At 41.8% G+C, this 17,891-nt stretch overlaps 1 protein-coding gene across 6 annotated transcripts in view; it reads left to right on the top strand.

Moving 5' to 3' along the window:
• The window catches only part of LOC133659820 (BMP-binding endothelial regulator protein-like), a 450,456-nt gene that overhangs the window by 119,428 nt on the left and 313,137 nt on the right, over positions 1-17,891 (top strand). For 5 of the 6 annotated variants that reach the window (XM_062062599.1, XM_062062597.1, XM_062062598.1 and 2 more), the window contains one exon: positions 4,759-4,773. The exons of the other annotated variant lie outside the window; for it this stretch is intronic. In XM_062062599.1, the coding sequence (XP_061918583.1) occupies positions 4,759-4,773 (15 nt within the window). The remainder of the gene's footprint in view (positions 1-4,758; positions 4,774-17,891) is intronic. 6 annotated transcript variants of the gene reach the window in all.

The raw sequence follows: 17,891 nt of genomic DNA, 5'->3' as shown, positions 1-17,891 counted from the left end.
CATTCACACACTGATGGCGGGAGCTGCCATGCAAGGCGCTAACCAGCAGCCATCAGGAGCAAGGGTGAAGTGTCTTGCCCAAGGACACAACAGACGTGACTAGGATGGTAGAAGGTGGGGATTGAACCCCAGTAACCAGCAACCCTCCGATTGCTGGCACGGCCACTCTACCAAATTCGCCACGCCGCCCCCGAGTTGATTTATTTTGGAAAACCTTGTTACATTGTTTAATGCATCCAGCGGGGCATCACAACAAAATTAGGCATAATAATGTGTTAATTCCACGACTGTATATATCGGTATCGGTTGATATCGGAATCGGTAATTAAGAGTTGGACAATATCGGAATATCGGCAAAAAAGCCATTATCGGACATCTCTAATTGTAACTATTGATTTGCAAAAAATATTTTTCGGGACCAATTAGGTGAAGTTGCATGATGTCCCACGGCACACCAGACAGTATCTCACGGCCGCGGCACAGTGGTTGAAAAACACTGCTCTAATGTTTAGAGGGTGGAGGGTGTATATTGTAGCGTCCCGGAAGAGTTAGTGCCGCAAGGGGTTCTGGGTATTTGTTCTGTTATGTTACCGTGCGGATGTTCTCCCGAAATGTGTTTGTCATTCTTGTTTGGTGTGGGTTCAGAGTGTGGCGCATATTTGTAACAGTGTTAAAGTTGTATACACGGCCACCCTCTGTGTGACCTGTATGGCTGTTGACCAAGTATGCATTGCATTCACTTGTGTGTGTGTGAAAAGCCGTACATGTTTTTGATTGGGCCGGCACGCAAAGGCAGTGCCTTTAAGGTTTATTGGCGCTCTGTACTCCTCCGTACAGCGGCGTTTTAAAAAGTCATAAATTTTACTTTTTGAAACCGATACCGATAATTTTCGGTATTACATTTTAAAGCATTTATCGGCCGATAATATCAGCAGTCCGATATTATCGGACATCTCTAGATATTACTGTAAAAACCTGCCAGCTCTGTCGCCAGAAATTTACCATAAAATCATAAGCGGTACCATTTTTACATTTAACGTATTTTCCGGACTATAAGGCGCACTTCAAGTCCTTTTTTTCCCCTCAAAACTCAACAGTGCGCCTTATAACCCGGTGCGCCTAATGTAAGGAATACGTTATGGTTGAGCTTACCCACCTCGAAGCAATTTTATTTGATATATGGTGTAATGATAAGTGTGACCAGTAGATGGCAGGCAAACATACTAGATAAGTGTAGGCTGCACCGTTTGATGTGCTTCAACATGGGAGTATTATTATGGTTTGTGTATAAGGTAAGACATATTATCTGCCGTTTTGTTTCGCAATATTCTGCTAAAGCAACTTTTCTTACCTTCTAGTACCTGCTGATCTGTATTTAGGATCTGCATAATTCCTGAAAAATTTGTAGTCCATGCCTTTTTAGTCGATACGCTTCTTCTTTTTCTCTATCTTCTTGTTATGGGACATTCATCCTCCACTGTTGCCATTTCTAATATAAAGTAGTGTAAAGTTCTTACTTATATCTGTCAGTAAACTCGCCATGAAAGCGCTAAAACATACCGGTATAGTGAGTTTACATTATTCACCCAAGGAACTTTAGTTATTAGAGAGTTCACGGGACACATTTCCGATGTTGTTGTTTCCGGATGACGAGATGCTGCTCTGTTATTGATTGAAGTAAAGTCTGAATGTCATTAAAACAGTTAGCGCCATCTTTTGACACTTCTTCCACTCCCGTCCTTGCACGCTACACCGCTACAACAAAGATGACGGGGAGAAGACGCTGTCGAAGGTGAGCCACGTAAATAAGACCGCCCACAAAACGGCGCATCCGGGAGCGACTGTCAGAAAGTGACTTGAAGATGATCTGTAAAACATCATCCATGCAACATTTTGACCAAAGAACCACCATTACATGTTATGTAGACCACAAGGATGTGTTTTACACATGTGTTTCCCACCCCCACCCCGTTTCTTTACGAGGATTATGAATCATTCTTCACCTAAATGGGAATATATGAACATCCTAGCAGTTGGCATCCTAATGACAGCAGACTTTGTAAAGTAAGTGTTTATTTTATTATGTTTGTTGGCTCTCACAAAGTCTGCAGTGAGTAATAATCAGTGATGAAGAAAAAAAATAGCAAACACAATGCGTTTTTTAAATTAATGCACCGCGTATGCCTAAAATGATCAAAATATGTAAATATTACATCTTATTATAAATAGATAAATAGATAGATAGATAGTACTTTATTGATTCTTTTAGGTAGAGTTTCCTCAGGAAAATTACAATTCCAGCAGCAGTGTACAGAATAGGTTTAGGGTTAGGGTTAGAGTTAGGGTTAGGGTTAGGCTTGTGCAGCCCTTCGAGACACTCGTGATTTAGGGCTATATAAATAAACATTGATTGATTTAATAGTAAATAATGGGGTTATAAATGGAAATAAAATACAAAATATAACAATAAGAATACAAATAAAAAGCAACAATAAGAATACAAATATAACAGTAAAAATAAGAATATAACAAGAGAAACTAGGCAGTAGTGACTACATTACATATGTACTTACATCATGTATATAAAACCTCAATGGAGGTGTTCTTGATGTGTTTTAGGGGCTCCCATAGGCTCCATTGTAAGCAGACTTTTGATCGCATTTATTTAATATTTAAAATACATGAACAAAAAAATAAAAAATCCATCCGTGTCTTTCGTATTGATTGTGAACGATAGCCAAAATTCCGAAAAAAGTGCAGTTCCCCTTTAAGATGACGTTAATTTATTTGCACAACCATGTCTTCCTAGTTGTATTCATAACCACAAAAGAACACAAACATATGTGATGTATTGTCCTTTTTTTTTACGTTTAGTTCTGCTCTCAAACACTACTAATATAGTAGAGAATAAACGCGACCGCAGAAAGCTTCTCAAAACAATTCAAATGTTTTCCAAAGTAATCACTGCAGACACGAGCGGTCCAAACGTATTCCACAAGATGAGGAAAGTGATATTTTTAAGAGCCATTTCCTTTCGACTCACTCCCGGACTTTATTACCTTTATGAACCACTTCTTTCGGGACTCTATGAAAGCTCTTTCCTATCTCTCTATTTGAACGACTGGAACACCCAAGAACAGAACAGCAATACGGCATTTTTCTGCTCAAACTCTACACTCACTCTCACTTTTTTTAATGTTACGCTCAAGCTGCTTGGCCATGGCCAAGAAGAAAAAGAAGCCGCCAAAGAAGAAAAACAGACGTCATATGCAACCCAGCAATAGAATAGGCACATTTCCACTTTGGCCCTTGGAGGTAAAAGGTTTGGGTTTAGACCAGGGGTGTCCAAAGTGCGGCCCGGGGGCTATTTGCAGCCCGCAGCTAATTGTTTACCGGCCCGCCACACATTCTGGAAATGCTATTGCAAAAAATAAAAATGAACATTAAAAAAAGTGGAATGAGTTGAAACCTAACGCGAAAAAGTTGCAATGTTGACACAAAGCTGTCATCCAGGCTGTTTTTTTTCCTTTTGTCTTTCTTTCTTTCTTTTTTTGCCACTGCTCAAAAAAAAAAATAATGACAAAAAATCCATGTTATAATTAATTATTTTCAAAGCTCCAATTAGTTCAAATTTTTCACTTTAAAATGTTTTATGTGGTAAATATTGCATATATTGTGTAGTTGCCATATAAAAACAAAGTTTTCTTTGACAAAAGAGCATAAAACAAACAAAATAATAGTTCAAACGTAAAATCGACAGATATATCTGAAGTTGATCTTGTAACTTAAGTGATGAAAGTAAAAAAAAAAAAAACTAATAAAAATGTATCACTTTATGAGTGGGGCACCTTTTGGATCCCAAGTATATTTAGTGGTATTTTATTTATCTTTTCACTGTGATGACTCAAAAATATTAAATAATTAAAATCAATGGTGTCCTTCATTATTTATATTTTAGGGCTCTTATTACTAAATACTGCATATTTCAGTTTTACTATAAAAAACAAAGTTGTTTTTTACAGAAAAGCCATAAAACCTTTTTTTTTTTTTAAGTTGATATAGAGATTTACTGTAAGCGTTAAATAAAAAATAATAATACAAATTAGACTTATTTTTAACATTTTAATAACTGAGACCCTTTATGGTCCCTGGGACCCCTAAAGGTAAAATAAATACAAAAAATCCATATATTTTGTTATGGTTTGAAAATGAAAAATATCAAAATGGCCCCCACATGCTTTAATTTTTCCGTTTGCGGCCCTCAGTGGAAAAAGTTTGGACACCCCTGGTTTAGACCATAAGACACTAAATGATGACCCTTTGTGTATGAACATGTCAAATGGCAAACAAGCACACCTGCAGCACGCCAGGTTTAACCGTCTGCAAGATTCCTATTGATTTTAAAAGACATCTGGCCCAAAGTCTTTTTATGGACACCGTTTTTATTAAGTCCTCTGAACAATGTTGTTTTGGATATTTGCCACCAGCTTGAGGACGATAAGAGTGCTCCACCACTGGATGATGGCGACGCCAGTTATTACAGGACGCCGCCCACACCCCTTAGCGCGACCATACCCTCCTCTCATCCTTATCACGGCGTATCGTCTCCCGGCGTGCTATCGCGCCGGAGGTGCTTTGTCGCCATGTGCACTTGACTGTGCGCGGAGCGTGGGAAGAAGGCGAACAAAGCCCGGTCAGGGTGGAACATCTGCTTCTTCTGTCATCTGTCTAACATCTTCTCCTTTTCTGTCCCTGCAGAGTTTAACCCCAAAGGTACGTGCACGCTCACGTGGGCTGGATAGACTAGACGCACGCACACACACATTTATTTGTCGAACATGCCTATACTGTACAGATTTACACACACACACACACACACACACACACACACACACACACACACACACACACACACACACACACACACACACACACACACACACACACACACACACACACACACTGTACTGTACTGTATAAACAGGAAGAACCTGCAGCCTACCGTTTATGTTTCTGTAACGTGATCCCCGCCAGGAGTCCACACACACATATTCTTGCACATGTCTCCCCGCTTTATGAATACAAATATCCCATTTTTCTTTTTACACTCTACAGTCTTCATACTAAATTTCTTATGACACACACAGAATAGTCAGTAGTGTTCCCAGTCCCAAGCCAGTGTTTGTTTTAGTTGTCCGAGTTTGTGTGCTTTGATACAGAATAGGATGTGCCGTGATCTGTAGTGGGGTTAGAGGCCCGATGGACACACACACACACGCACACGCACTCACACACACACACACACATATTCTTGTATTTGTTACCTTCTTGAGACCTCTGAAAAATGCCTACCTCTTCAGGACCAGCCTTTCTAGATATATAAAGATGTGTATTTACAACATTAATAACATATACAAACTATGAAAGTATAAAAAATGTAAGCTTTTAATTGATTTTTTTGCTATTGTTTTTTAATCTTCATTATTTACTTCATGTTATTACAGTATATCTCTATATACATATTTATTTAAATTTTGTAATTAATTTTGGTCAAAGGGGGTGCATTTCAATTCCTTACACACACTTGTTATTTCATATGTTGACCAGAGGGGCGGCACTTTTTTAAAACCGACACACATTCAATTTGAAAAATCCCTCCTTTTTTTGGACCCACCCTAATTTTGATAGATTTCACCACCAGGGGTGCAAATGAGATCTCTATTTTGCGTTTATTGTAATGTGCTTAAAGGCCTACTGAAAGCCACTACTACCGACCACGCAGTCTGATAGTTTATATATCAATGATGAAATCTTAACATTGCAACACATGCCAATACGGCCGGGTTAACTTATAAAGTGAAATTTTAAATATTCCGGCAAACTCCCCGCTGAAAACGTTTCCATATGATGACGTTTGCGCGTGACGTCTACGGTTGAAGCGGAAGTATTCGGAGCCCATTGAATCCAATACAAAAAGCTCTGTTTTCATCTCAAAATTCCACAGTATTCTGGACATCTGTGTTGGTGAATCTTTTGCAATTTGTTTAATGAACAATGGAGACTGCAAGAAGAAAGTTGTAAGTGGGATCGGTGTATTAGCGGCGGACTACAGCAACACAACCAGGAGGACTTTGAGGATAGCAGACGCGCTAGCCGAACGACCTCACCTTGACTTCCTCCGTCTCCGGGCCGCCGACCGCATCGGTGATCGGGTGAAGTCCTTCGTCGTACCGTCGATCGCTGGAACGCAGGTGAGCAAGGGTCATGATGAGCAGATGAGAGCTGGCGTAGGTGCAGAGCTAATGTTTTTAGCATAACTCTGTCAAGGTTCTGTAGCTAAGTTAGCTTCAATGGCGTCGTTAGCAACAGCATTGCTAAGCTTCGCCAAGCTGGAAAGCATTAACCGTGTGGTTATATGTCCAGAGTTTGGTAGTATTGTTGATCTTCTGTCTATCCTTCCAGTCAGGGACTTATTTGTTTTGATTCTATATGCAGTAGCCCGATGCTATCACATTAGCTCAGTAGCTAAAGTGCTTCACCGATGTATTGTCGTGGAGATAAAAGTCACTGTGAATGTCCATTTCGCGTTCTCAACTCTCATTTTCAAGAGGATATAGTATCCGAGGTGGTTTAAAATACAAATCCGTGATCCACAATAGAAAAAGAAGAGAGTGTGGAATCCAATTAGCCAGCTTGTACCTAAGTTACGGTCAGAGCGAAAAAAGATACGTTCTGCACTGCACGCTAGTCCTTCGCTTTCACGTTCCTCATCCACGAATCTTTCATCCTCGCTCAAATTAATGGGGTAATCGTCGCTTTCTCGGTCTGAATCTCTCTCGCTGCGTTGAAAACAATGGTGTCGTCACGCTCCTTCCGGTAGGGGCAAGGCTTTTTTTTTATCAGAGACCAAAAGTTGCGAACTTTATCGTCGTTGTTCTATACTAAATAATTTCAGCAAAAATATGGCAATATCGCGAAATGATCAAGTACGACACATATAATGGATCTGCTATCCCCGTTTAAATAAAAAAAAATCATTTCAGTAGCCCTTTAATAATATATACAAACTATGCAAGTATAAAAAAGGTAAGCTTTTAGTTGATTTTTTTGCTTTTGTTTGTAATTGTTTTTTAATCTTCATTATTTACTTCACGTTATTACAGTATGTCTCTATATACATATTTATTAAATTTTTTTAAATTAATTTTGGTCAAAGGGGGCGCATTTCAATTCCTTACACACACTTGTTATTTCATATGTTGACCACTTTTTAAAACCGACACGCATTCAATTTGGAAAATCCCTCCTTTTTGGGCCCACCCTAAATTTGATAGATTTCACCACCAGGGGTGCAAATGAGATCTCTATTTTTTGATTTTTGTAATGTGCTTAAGGTCGATGACAAAGGAGTCAGGGACCACAGATGGCCCCTGTGCCGCACTTTGGGCAACCCAACTGTAGAAGCTAACTGTTAAAGGCCACCATAGTCTTAGTAGCGTAGTGTATTTGTTCATCCTACGGTCACATATGGGACGCGGGTTGTCTTACGTCAGCACTGGAAGTCGTAAAATTAGCTGTTCACCTGGCGGTTGTTTTTTGGGGATGAATAAGGACGTCCTTCTTTAGCTAACATCTTGTTTTATCATATATTGCTGCCTTTGCACCTGTCAATGTTTAATTTTGTATGCACATTAAATCAACAAAAAATCCTGACTTTGGGGCAATGTTCACGGACTCTAGTATTTGGTTCTCTATTATATACAATGGTTTTCGGTATTGGGACCATGATTTCGGTCCTAACTTGTTCACCGGCCCTCATATGGATTTACTTTTCCCTGTTGATGTCTCAAGAAGGGTAGAAATACAAGAACACACACACACACTGGTGTATTGTATGGCTGTGTTTTATCTGTATATCATATGCTTTTATTCAGCACATATGGTTGTTATATGGGAAGTGTATCGGCAGAAGCGACCACACACAATTGGATTGTAATGAGCGCCACTAGCCAGGGGTCCGAGGTGACGACGCCTGACCCCTCACCATGCAATGAAGCACGGGTCGGTACCGAGGTTGTCCCCGAAATACAAGACTGCGGCGAAAGCCCCACGTCGGGTTTTCTTTCCAAACCGCGAGAATGTTTTTTGGCTTCCGTGACAGTCAGTAGATGTTTGACAGAGACGGATTTGTGCCGTGGATGTCTTGTGCACAGATGCTTCTACTTGCACGTTAATCTGCAGCATGTGACCGCAGTTAATAAAACAAATACGGACAATCATTTGACAACCTTCATCGTCGTCTTGGGACACATTTTTTTAGCTCCAAAGAAAGGGAAAATGTGGAATCTTTACAGCAAAAACGGATTACACTCTTCTGGGAAGACTCTTCAAGATGTTGGAGGGGATCCAATTGATGCTGGACCTGATTAAGTTCTTCCCCCAAGCACATCTTAATGTAGCTTGCTTTGTGCAGTGGGAACAGGAAGGTTCCCCAAAGCGTTAACGCAAAGTTGGAATCATGCTATGTCCTCGCAGACAACGATGAGCCAGAGTACAGAGAGGAGGCGGAACATCTGGTGGTTTGGTGCAAAACCAACAACCTTTGCATCTGTAAAAAAGACCAAGGTGGACTTTAGGAAGGTCACACAACCCCCGTGTCACCTGCACACCGGTAGAGCAGCTGTGGAAGTGGTCTCCAGCCTCAGGTATCTTAGGGTTTATTTATCCAGGGACCTCACCTTCTTGTCTGCTCAAGAAGGCACATCAGCGTCTCTACTCCCTCAGAAAGCTGTGCTGTGCTGGACTAGGGAGCTCCATCCTTAGGAGCGTCAGCAGAGTGGTGGAGCCACCCTCAGCACCAGCAGAACGGTGTAGCACAACAGCTGCACGGCTGAAGAGAGGAAGGCACTGTAGACCTTCTGCAGTGATTTCCAGAATAAAACACCACCCTGGTGAAAGCTGCTCGGAAGACTGTAGCTCTCTTATTCTCTCTAGGTTGTCTGCAGACAAACTTTCCATCGTCTCTTCCAGTCATCCCGGTTCTCCATACATCCGGGAAGCTTGTTGGTGCTTTGCATTCATGCATCTTTCTTGAGTACCTCCTCAAATGTTACTGTGGGACGTCAATCACTAGAGACTGTGGAGTTCCATCCTTAGGAGCTTCTACAGAGTGGTGGAGCGCACACTCAGCACCAGTAGAACGGGGTGGCACAGCAGCTGCACGGCTGAAGAGAGGAAGGCACTGCGGAGGGTGGGGAAAGCTGTTTGGAAGACTGTAGAGGGCATCTTTTTAACTCTTGCTAGGTCGTCCTCAAACGAGCCTTCCATCGTCGCTTCCAGTCATCCCGGTTCTCCATGCATCCGGCCAGCTTGTTGGTGCTTTGCGCTCCTGTATCTTTCTTGAGTACATCCACAAATGTTACTGTAGGACGTCCATCACCATCACAAACCTCTTCATCAGCAGATGCCCAAGGAGCCTGCACACCCTCTCTTTGACCCCTTCCCCTCAGGCGGGAGGCTGGGGAGCATCCGATGTAGGACCATCGGACTGAGGAACAGCTTCAGTCCTTCTTTCTGGAAGATGTAAGACTGCTGATGTCCCATGGTGCTCCGTAGCAATGGATACCAATCTCCCACCCCCTCACCATTCCTGCACGAGAAACACTTAACTGGCACACGTGTACCAACTGTGCTGAGTTGGGCTTTTTTTTTGGTTTGGTTTGCTGTCATTGTATTACATTCTATTTGCACTGCATGATTACAATCTATTCTATTTTCTTTGTATTCTATTCTAAGTACTCTATTTATTAAGTCAAAGTTAAAGGCCTACTGAAATGAAATGGTTTTATTTAAACGGGGATAGCAGATTCGTTCTATGTGTCATACTTGATCATTTCGCGATATTGCCATATTTTTGCTGAACGGATTTAGTATAGAACAACGACGATAAAGTTCGCAACTTTTGGTCTCTGATAAAAAAAAGCCTTGCCCCTACCGGAAGTAGCATGACGTAGTCAGTTGTTCACCTCCTCATATTTTCCTATTATTTTCAACGCAGCTAGAGCGATTCGGACCAAGAAAGCGACAATTACCCCATTAATTTGAGCGAGGATGAAAGATTCGTGGATGACGAATGTTAGAGTGACTGACTAGAATGCAGTGAAAGACATATCTTTTTTCGCTCTGACCGTAACTTAGGTACAAGCTGGCTATTTGGATTCCACACTCTCTCCTTTTTCTATTGTGGATCACAGATTTGTATTTTAAACCACCTCGGATACTATATCCTTTTGAAAATGAGAGTCGAGAACGCGAAATGGACATTCACTGTGACTTTTATCCCCACGACAATACATCGGTGAAGCACTTTAGCTACGGAGCTAACGTGATAGCATCGTGCTTAAATGCAGATAGAAACAAAATAAATAGGCCCCTGACTGGAAGGATAGACAGAAGATCAACAATACTACTATCAGGAGACACCGAACCAAACCATGGACCTGTAACCACACGGTTAATGCTGTGCCGCCTGGCGAAGCCTAGCAATGCTGTTGCTAACGACGCCATTGAAGCTAACTTAGCTACGGGACCTCGTCAGAGCTATGATAAAAACATTAGCGCTCCACCTACGCCAGCCCTCATCTGCTCATCAACACCCGTGCTCACCTGCGTTCCAGCGATCGACGGAGCGACGAAGGACTTCACCCGATCACAGATGCGGTCGACGGCTAGCGTCTGATAGCTCGTCTGCTATCCAACTCAAAGTCCTCCTGGTTGTGTTGCTGCAGCCAGCCGCTAATACACCGATCCCACCTACAGCTTTCTTCTTTGCAGTCTTCATTGTTCATTAAACAAATTGCAAAAGATTCACCAACACAGATGTCCAAAATACTGTGGAATTTTGCGATGAAAACAGAGCTGTTTGTATTGGATACAATGGTGTACCAATACTTCCGGTTCAACCATTGACGTCGCACGCAAACGTCATCATATATAGACGTTTTCAGCCGGAAGTTTGCCGGGAAATTTAAAATTGCACTTTATAAGTTAACCCGGCCGTATTGGCATGTGTTGCAATGTTAAGATTTCATCATTGATATATAAACTATCAGACTGCGTGGTCGGTAGTAGTGGGTTTCAGTAGGCCTTTAACTGTGAAACCTATGTTTCTGTTACTTTGTTTAACCAGCTTTCCAACAATACCTACCTTTTTAAAATGGGGTAAAAATTAAGAAAGGTATGACATTTTTAATGAAAAGGTCACACCTAAAATCTTGAGCCTCATTGACTTGGTATTGATGAGGTTGACCATACATTTTCACATATTCATAACTTTCTTAATATTTATCACTACAAAATTATACTTATCACTGAAATCGTCTTAACAAGACCTGTCTGATTATACTGTTTTCTATTAAATGAAATAATTAAAACATTTACACACATACTTATTATATACAGGCGAAAAATTTCGGGATAGAAAGTCGGTAAAGGCTCTCGGACAAATCAACTTTGGGTGTGTGCAAAACCTCGGAACTTTACATCTGAAAGAGAAGACCGTCGCCATTTCAGATGTAAGTCAACAAGACTTGTCACTGTGTGGACTAATTTGTTTCAAACTGAACATTATTTAATCCTGAAATACGCTGTGCATTAAGGTGGAATTTTGAAGGTCTTCTCAGTTAGTGATCTATGAATAGGGGCATTGTTTTTGTCCAAAATACTGTACGTTGTTTGTAACCCGCAGCTCGCTTAGCTTAACGCTAGCACATACAGCTTACTAAATGCTACGTGTTAAACAGAATAAAGCATTTGATTAAAACTTACCAGTCTGAAAATGCGGTGAACATACCAGGTGATGGCGTTAAAAGTCATGTTTGATCGTCTCACGGCTGCCATCCAGTAGGGCACCGGGCGATTCGATTTGATTCTTTGGGGTAACGATTTGATTCAGAATTGACTCTTGATTTAAAAGGAGTCTTGATTTTAAAATCTATACTTTTGATAACATTGGAGGGTAGATCTATGATTAACTACATTCCTCCATGAAATAGATAAAGAACAGTGATACATTTCTATATTAAATAAAAGAAAACTGGATTTGTTTAATACCATTTTACCCAAACATTTAGTAAAGTCAAATTACAAATAAGGCAACAAAAGAAGTATCGAACACTTCTCTTTTCTAAAATCAGATACGATCATCTACATCAACATGATTTTCCTGAGTGGCTGGACAGGACAGATTTAACAAAAAACATTTTAGATTTTTTTGAATCAATTAAGAATCATTACAAATAAGAATCGCGATTCATTTGAAAAACAATTTTTTTTGACACCCCTAAAGTCAACCATTGTGTCAGTTCATGATGCAGCACGGTCGCACCATGCTTTGAACTTGTTAAGGAAAAGAATAAAACTTTAAATAATTTTGTAGTCAGCCAGGTAAATTAGCTATTCAGACACCTGCAAGACCCACAATGCATTGTGTTTCCACATCACACTTTCAAGCCCTATTCTATTGAAATTATGTACATACTTTTGTTCTTGTGGTTCTTTTTTCCCCCCCTCTCTTGGCTCTTGACAAAGGCGGTCACACTCCCTCCCCTATCCGTGTCTACCCTGCTTGCTTCTTGTCTCTCCTGTCTTGTTTAACTTTCTTGTTTCCTCTTCTTGCACTGCTCTCCAAAATCTAAACAATGGAATTGATCAACTGGCATCCCAGCAAAAAATGACAAGATCTCGGGTTCAAGGGAACTTATCTGTCCTTTTCGGACCGGTGGTTGCTGAACACATGACGGACTCTTGGGAGGAACGGAGTGCCGAGCGACCCTTTTAGTCGAGGACGTTGAGGATATCTACCCTGCTTGCTTCTTGTCTCTCCTGTCTTGTTTAACTTTCTTGTTTCCTCTTCTTGCACTGCTCTCCAAAATCTAAACAATGGAATTGATCAACTGGCGTCCCAGCAAAAAATGACAAGATCTCGGGTTCAAGGGAACTTGTCTGTCCTTTTCGGACCGGTTGTTGCTGAACACATGACGGACTCTTGGGAGGAGCGGAGTGCCGAGCGACCCTTTTAGTCGAGGACATTGAGGATATCTACCCTGCTTGCTTCTTGTCTCTCCTGTCTTGTTTAACTTTCTTGTTTCGTCTTCTTGCACTGCTCTCCAAAATCTAAACAATGGAATTGATCAACTGGCGTCCCAGCAAAAAATGACAAGATCTCGGGTTCAAGGGAACTTGTCTGTCCTTTTCGGACCAGTTGTTGCTGAACACATGACGGACTCTTGGGAGGAACGGAGTGCCGAGCGACCCTTTTAGTCGAGGACGTTGAGGATATCTACCCTGCTTGCTTCTTGTCTCTCCTGTCTTGTTTAACTTTCTTGTTTCCTCTTCTTGCACTGCTCTCCAAAATCTAAACAATGGAATTGACCAACTGGCGTCCCAGCAAAAAATGACAAGATCTCGAGTTCAGGGGAACTTGTCTGTCCTTTTCGGACCGGTTGTTACTGGACACATGACGGACTCTTGGGAGGAACGGAGTGCCGAGCGACCCTTTTAGTCGAGGACGTTGACTATATCTACCCTGCTTGCTTCTTGTCTCTCCTGTCTTGTTTAACTTTCTTGTTTCCTCTTCTTGCACTGCTCTCCAAAATCTAAACAATGGAATTGATCAACTGGCGTCCCAGCAAAAAATGACAAGATCTCGGGTTCAGGGGAACTTGTCTGTCCTTTTCGGACCGGTTGTTGCTGGACACATGACGGACTCTTGGGAGGAACGGAGTGCCGAGCGACCCTTTTAGTCGAGGACGTTGAGGATATCTACCCTGCTTGATTCTTGTCTCTCCTGTCTTGTTTAACTTTCTTGTTTCCTCTTCTTGCACTGCTCTCCAAAATCTAAACAATGGAATTGATCAACTGGCATCCCAGCAAAAAATGACAAAATCTCGGGTTCAGGGGAACTTGTCTGTCCTTTTCGGACCGGTTGTTGCTGGACACATGACGGACTCTTGGGAGGAGCGGAGTGCCGAGAGACCCTTTTAGTCGAGGACGTTGACAATATCTACCTATTCGGAATCCTGATAACAGGACATCTGCTGATTGGAGTAAGCGTTGTACTGAATCAAGAATTGGTAGATGCTGGCAGTCATTCATGGCACCGCAAAGCTGGCACAAATGATTGGAGGATGCGGGCAGAACTGTGGACAGTCAGACTTTGGACCGTCTGCGGGATGAATTTGAGGACCAGACATAGACAACGGAGAGTGAAAAGTACATTTGTTTTCACTCGCTCAAACACAACCATTCCAATCTTGATGGTTTTCCCTGGCTGCAATGTGGCAAGGTCGTTGCTTCAAGATTCCCAGCGAAGACGAAACAAACTCCTTTCCTGTCAACAACACCTGGAAAGATACACTCTGTTCCTTTGCCACCGCTTGCAGGGAGACCCCAGGCCTACTGACTCAACATACAATGGACCAGGGCTACAGATGCAAACATACCACACCCCCTCACCTTTGCCACCGCTTCACCCCACGTTGTATGAATGACAACGGAGCAGAGACACTAGTCGCTGGCAGCTACCAGATGCCTGCTCCCTCCCCTCCCGTTGCAAGTCTTGTGGTTTCTTTGTAAAATGTTTGTGTGCTTATCGGCTATCAAGTTTTTTCCTCGGCCCCAGTTTGTGCCTACTCCCCCATGGGAGCCCAGTCTGAGATCAACCTTTTTTTACTCATTCTCCCCCAGTTTCCACATTTTTTCCACCTTTTACGGAGCGGCGTAGTGCCGATCCATCACCGTTCCTGTTCTGTCTACCTGATCAACGTTTGTCTATTCTTGAACGGGTTTGTGGTGAAACTGAAATTTCATTGTACTAGTGCAATGACAATAAAGACCATACCGTCCCATACTCACTGGGATAAATCTGACACTTCAGGTACTGTGTGCTGGTATGACAGTAAAGTTCCTTAAATTCTTAAAAGGAAGAATGAAGACTGAGGGACAGCCAAGCATTCTAATCATTCATTCTTCCAGAGATCTGTCCCAACCCACAGTGTCTTTGAATCTGCTTTTTGTCTTCTCCGCCCGAGATGGAGTTTGCAGTTTTATGGCGTAGGCCTCTCCTTCACCTCTCCGGCAACACCCGTCTTAGTGAACCTAAGGACTCTTTGCTTTGGCTCGTAGGAGCAGCAGGAGCCTTCACGCTGAGGGCACCTGCTGCTGGGAGGAGGGAGGGGTCATCCAATGTTGAGCAAACATCCAAAGTGTATGAGACAGTAGCCGAGAGGGATAATTGTTGCACTCGGTCTTGGGAGCTGCAGTTTGGCTTGGCTGCGCCTCACTTTGTTCATTCAAGCCCAATTGAATTACTCACATCACCGCATGATAATTGTGCGCCTGCACTGAAAGACTTCACAGTAGTTGCAACCTATTACTGCTATTGGCAATAACCTGGAACATTCCATGTTGGAACTGTCATTCCTCCGAGGATTCTATTTCCACTGCTTGTTCGGCTGCCGGTGTTATTGCAGCTCAGTGCCCATTTCTGCCAAGCTCAGCAGTGTTTGACAACAAGGTTAGACCTGCTCTCCGCTCAAACAACTTCCCTTTTGGATCGCAGCACGCTGTTGATGTTGGTGCAGTGCAGGGGTGTCAAACTCCTTTTCATTCAGGGCCGCCCTCATAATGGTGAATATACATGAATATAAATGTATAATCACCTCATTACATAATTTGCATCAGCAACCCTTTTTAATGATTATATGTTTAGTAACAGATTGATGGACAACTTGTTTTGAAATGGTAAGTCAAGGTGATGAGCACATATATAAGTATTTATTTTTTACAAAGAAATATAACATGCTTTTAAGGTCTTGTTGCATGGTCAGATGATAACGTGTGGAACAATCGCATGCAATCATTTCTCTGTTGAAATTGCCCCCAAAAAATATAACATTTAACCAGAAAGGGATTTACTATTTCCAGTGTTTCGCAGGCCATATTGAAAAAGGATGTGGCAGACAATTAAAATGACTTGGCAGACTACATAAAATGATGGGGCAGGCCACCTCAAATTATTTGGCGGTCCGCATCAAATAATGTGGTGGACCCATAAATGACTTGGCAGACCACATACAATAATGCGGCGAAACCATAAATGACTTGGCAGACCACATAAAATAATGTGGCGAACCCATAAATTACTTGGCAGAACACATAAAATGACCTGGATAACCTCATAAAATGATGTGGCGGATCAAAAATTTATTTGTCAGACCGCATAAAATGACTTGGCAGACCACATAAAAAGTCTGGGTAGACCACATACAATATTGTGACAGACACATAAATGACTTGGCAGACCACATAAAATGAGGTGGTGGGCCACATAAATTGATCTGGCGGATCCAAAAATGACTTGGCAGACCACATAAAATGACCTGGCAGACCACATAAAAAGTCTCGGTAGACCACATACAATATTGTGACAGACACATAAATGACTTGGCAGACCACATAAAAAGTCTTGGTAGACCACGTACAATATTGTGACAGACACATAAATGACTTGGCAGACCACATAAAATGAGGTGGTGGGCCACATAAATTGACCTGGCAGATCCATAAATGACTTGGCAGACCACATAAAATAATGTGGCGGATCCATAAGTGACTTGGCAGACCACGTAAAATGTCTTGGCAGACCACGTAAAATGATGTGGCAAGTCACCTTAAATTATTTGGCGAGCTGCATGAAATAATGTGGTGGACTCATAAATGACTTGGCAGACCACATAAAAAAATGTGGCGGATCTATAAATGATGTGGCAGACCACGTACAATTTATTGGCAGACTACATAAAATTATGTGGCAGGCCACATTAAATTATTGGAAAAAATGTGGTGGACCCATTAATGACTTGGCAGACCACATAAAATAACGTGGCGGACACAAATGACTTGGCAGACCACATAAAATGAGGTGGTGGGCCACATAAAATTACCTGGTGGACCACATACAATGACGTGGCGGATCCATAAATGACTTGGCAGACCACATAAAATGTCTTGGCGGACTACATAAAATGATGTGGCAGGCCAACTTAAATTGTTTTGCGGGCCGCATGAAATAATGAGGTGGACCTATACATGACTTGGCAGACCACATAAAATAATGTGGCGGACACATAACTAACTTGGCAGACCACGTAAAATTATGTGGTGGGCCACAATAATGACCTAGCAGGTGGGATGAAATAATGTGGCGGACACATAAAATGATGTGGCAGACCACATAAAATATAATGTGGTGGGCAATTTTTAAATATGTGGCAGGCTGCATAAAATAATTTTTTGGACCCATAAATGACTTGGCAGACCACATAAAATAATGCGGAGGACCCATAAATGACTTTGCAGAGCGCATAAAATGATGTGGTGGACCACATAAAATAATGTGGCGGGTCCGTAAATGACTTGGCAGACCACATAAAATAATGTGGCAGATCCATAAATGACTTATGAAATTATGAAAGTAGCTTACCACCACCAGGTGTGAATGAATGATGGGTTCTCACTTCTCTGTGAAGCGCTTTGAGTGTCTAGAAAAGCGCTATATAAATCTAATCCATTATTATTATTATTATTATAATTACTTTGCAGACTACATAAAATGATGTGGCAGGTCACAATAAATTATTTGTTTGGCGGGCCGCATGAAATAATGTGATGGACCTATAAATGACTTGGCAGACCAAATAAAATAATGTGGCGGAGCCATAAATGACTTTGCAGAACACGTAAAATGACCTGGTGGACCACATAAAATAATGTGGCGGAGCCATAAATGACTTGGCAGACCACATAAAATAATGTGGCTGAGCCATAAATGA

The sequence above is a fragment of the Entelurus aequoreus genome, linkage group LG11, assembly GCF_033978785.1.
Source record: "Entelurus aequoreus isolate RoL-2023_Sb linkage group LG11, RoL_Eaeq_v1.1, whole genome shotgun sequence".
NCBI classification, from domain to species: domain Eukaryota; kingdom Metazoa; phylum Chordata; class Actinopteri; order Syngnathiformes; family Syngnathidae; genus Entelurus; species Entelurus aequoreus.
This window is presented reverse-complemented; position numbering and strand designations above follow the sequence as displayed.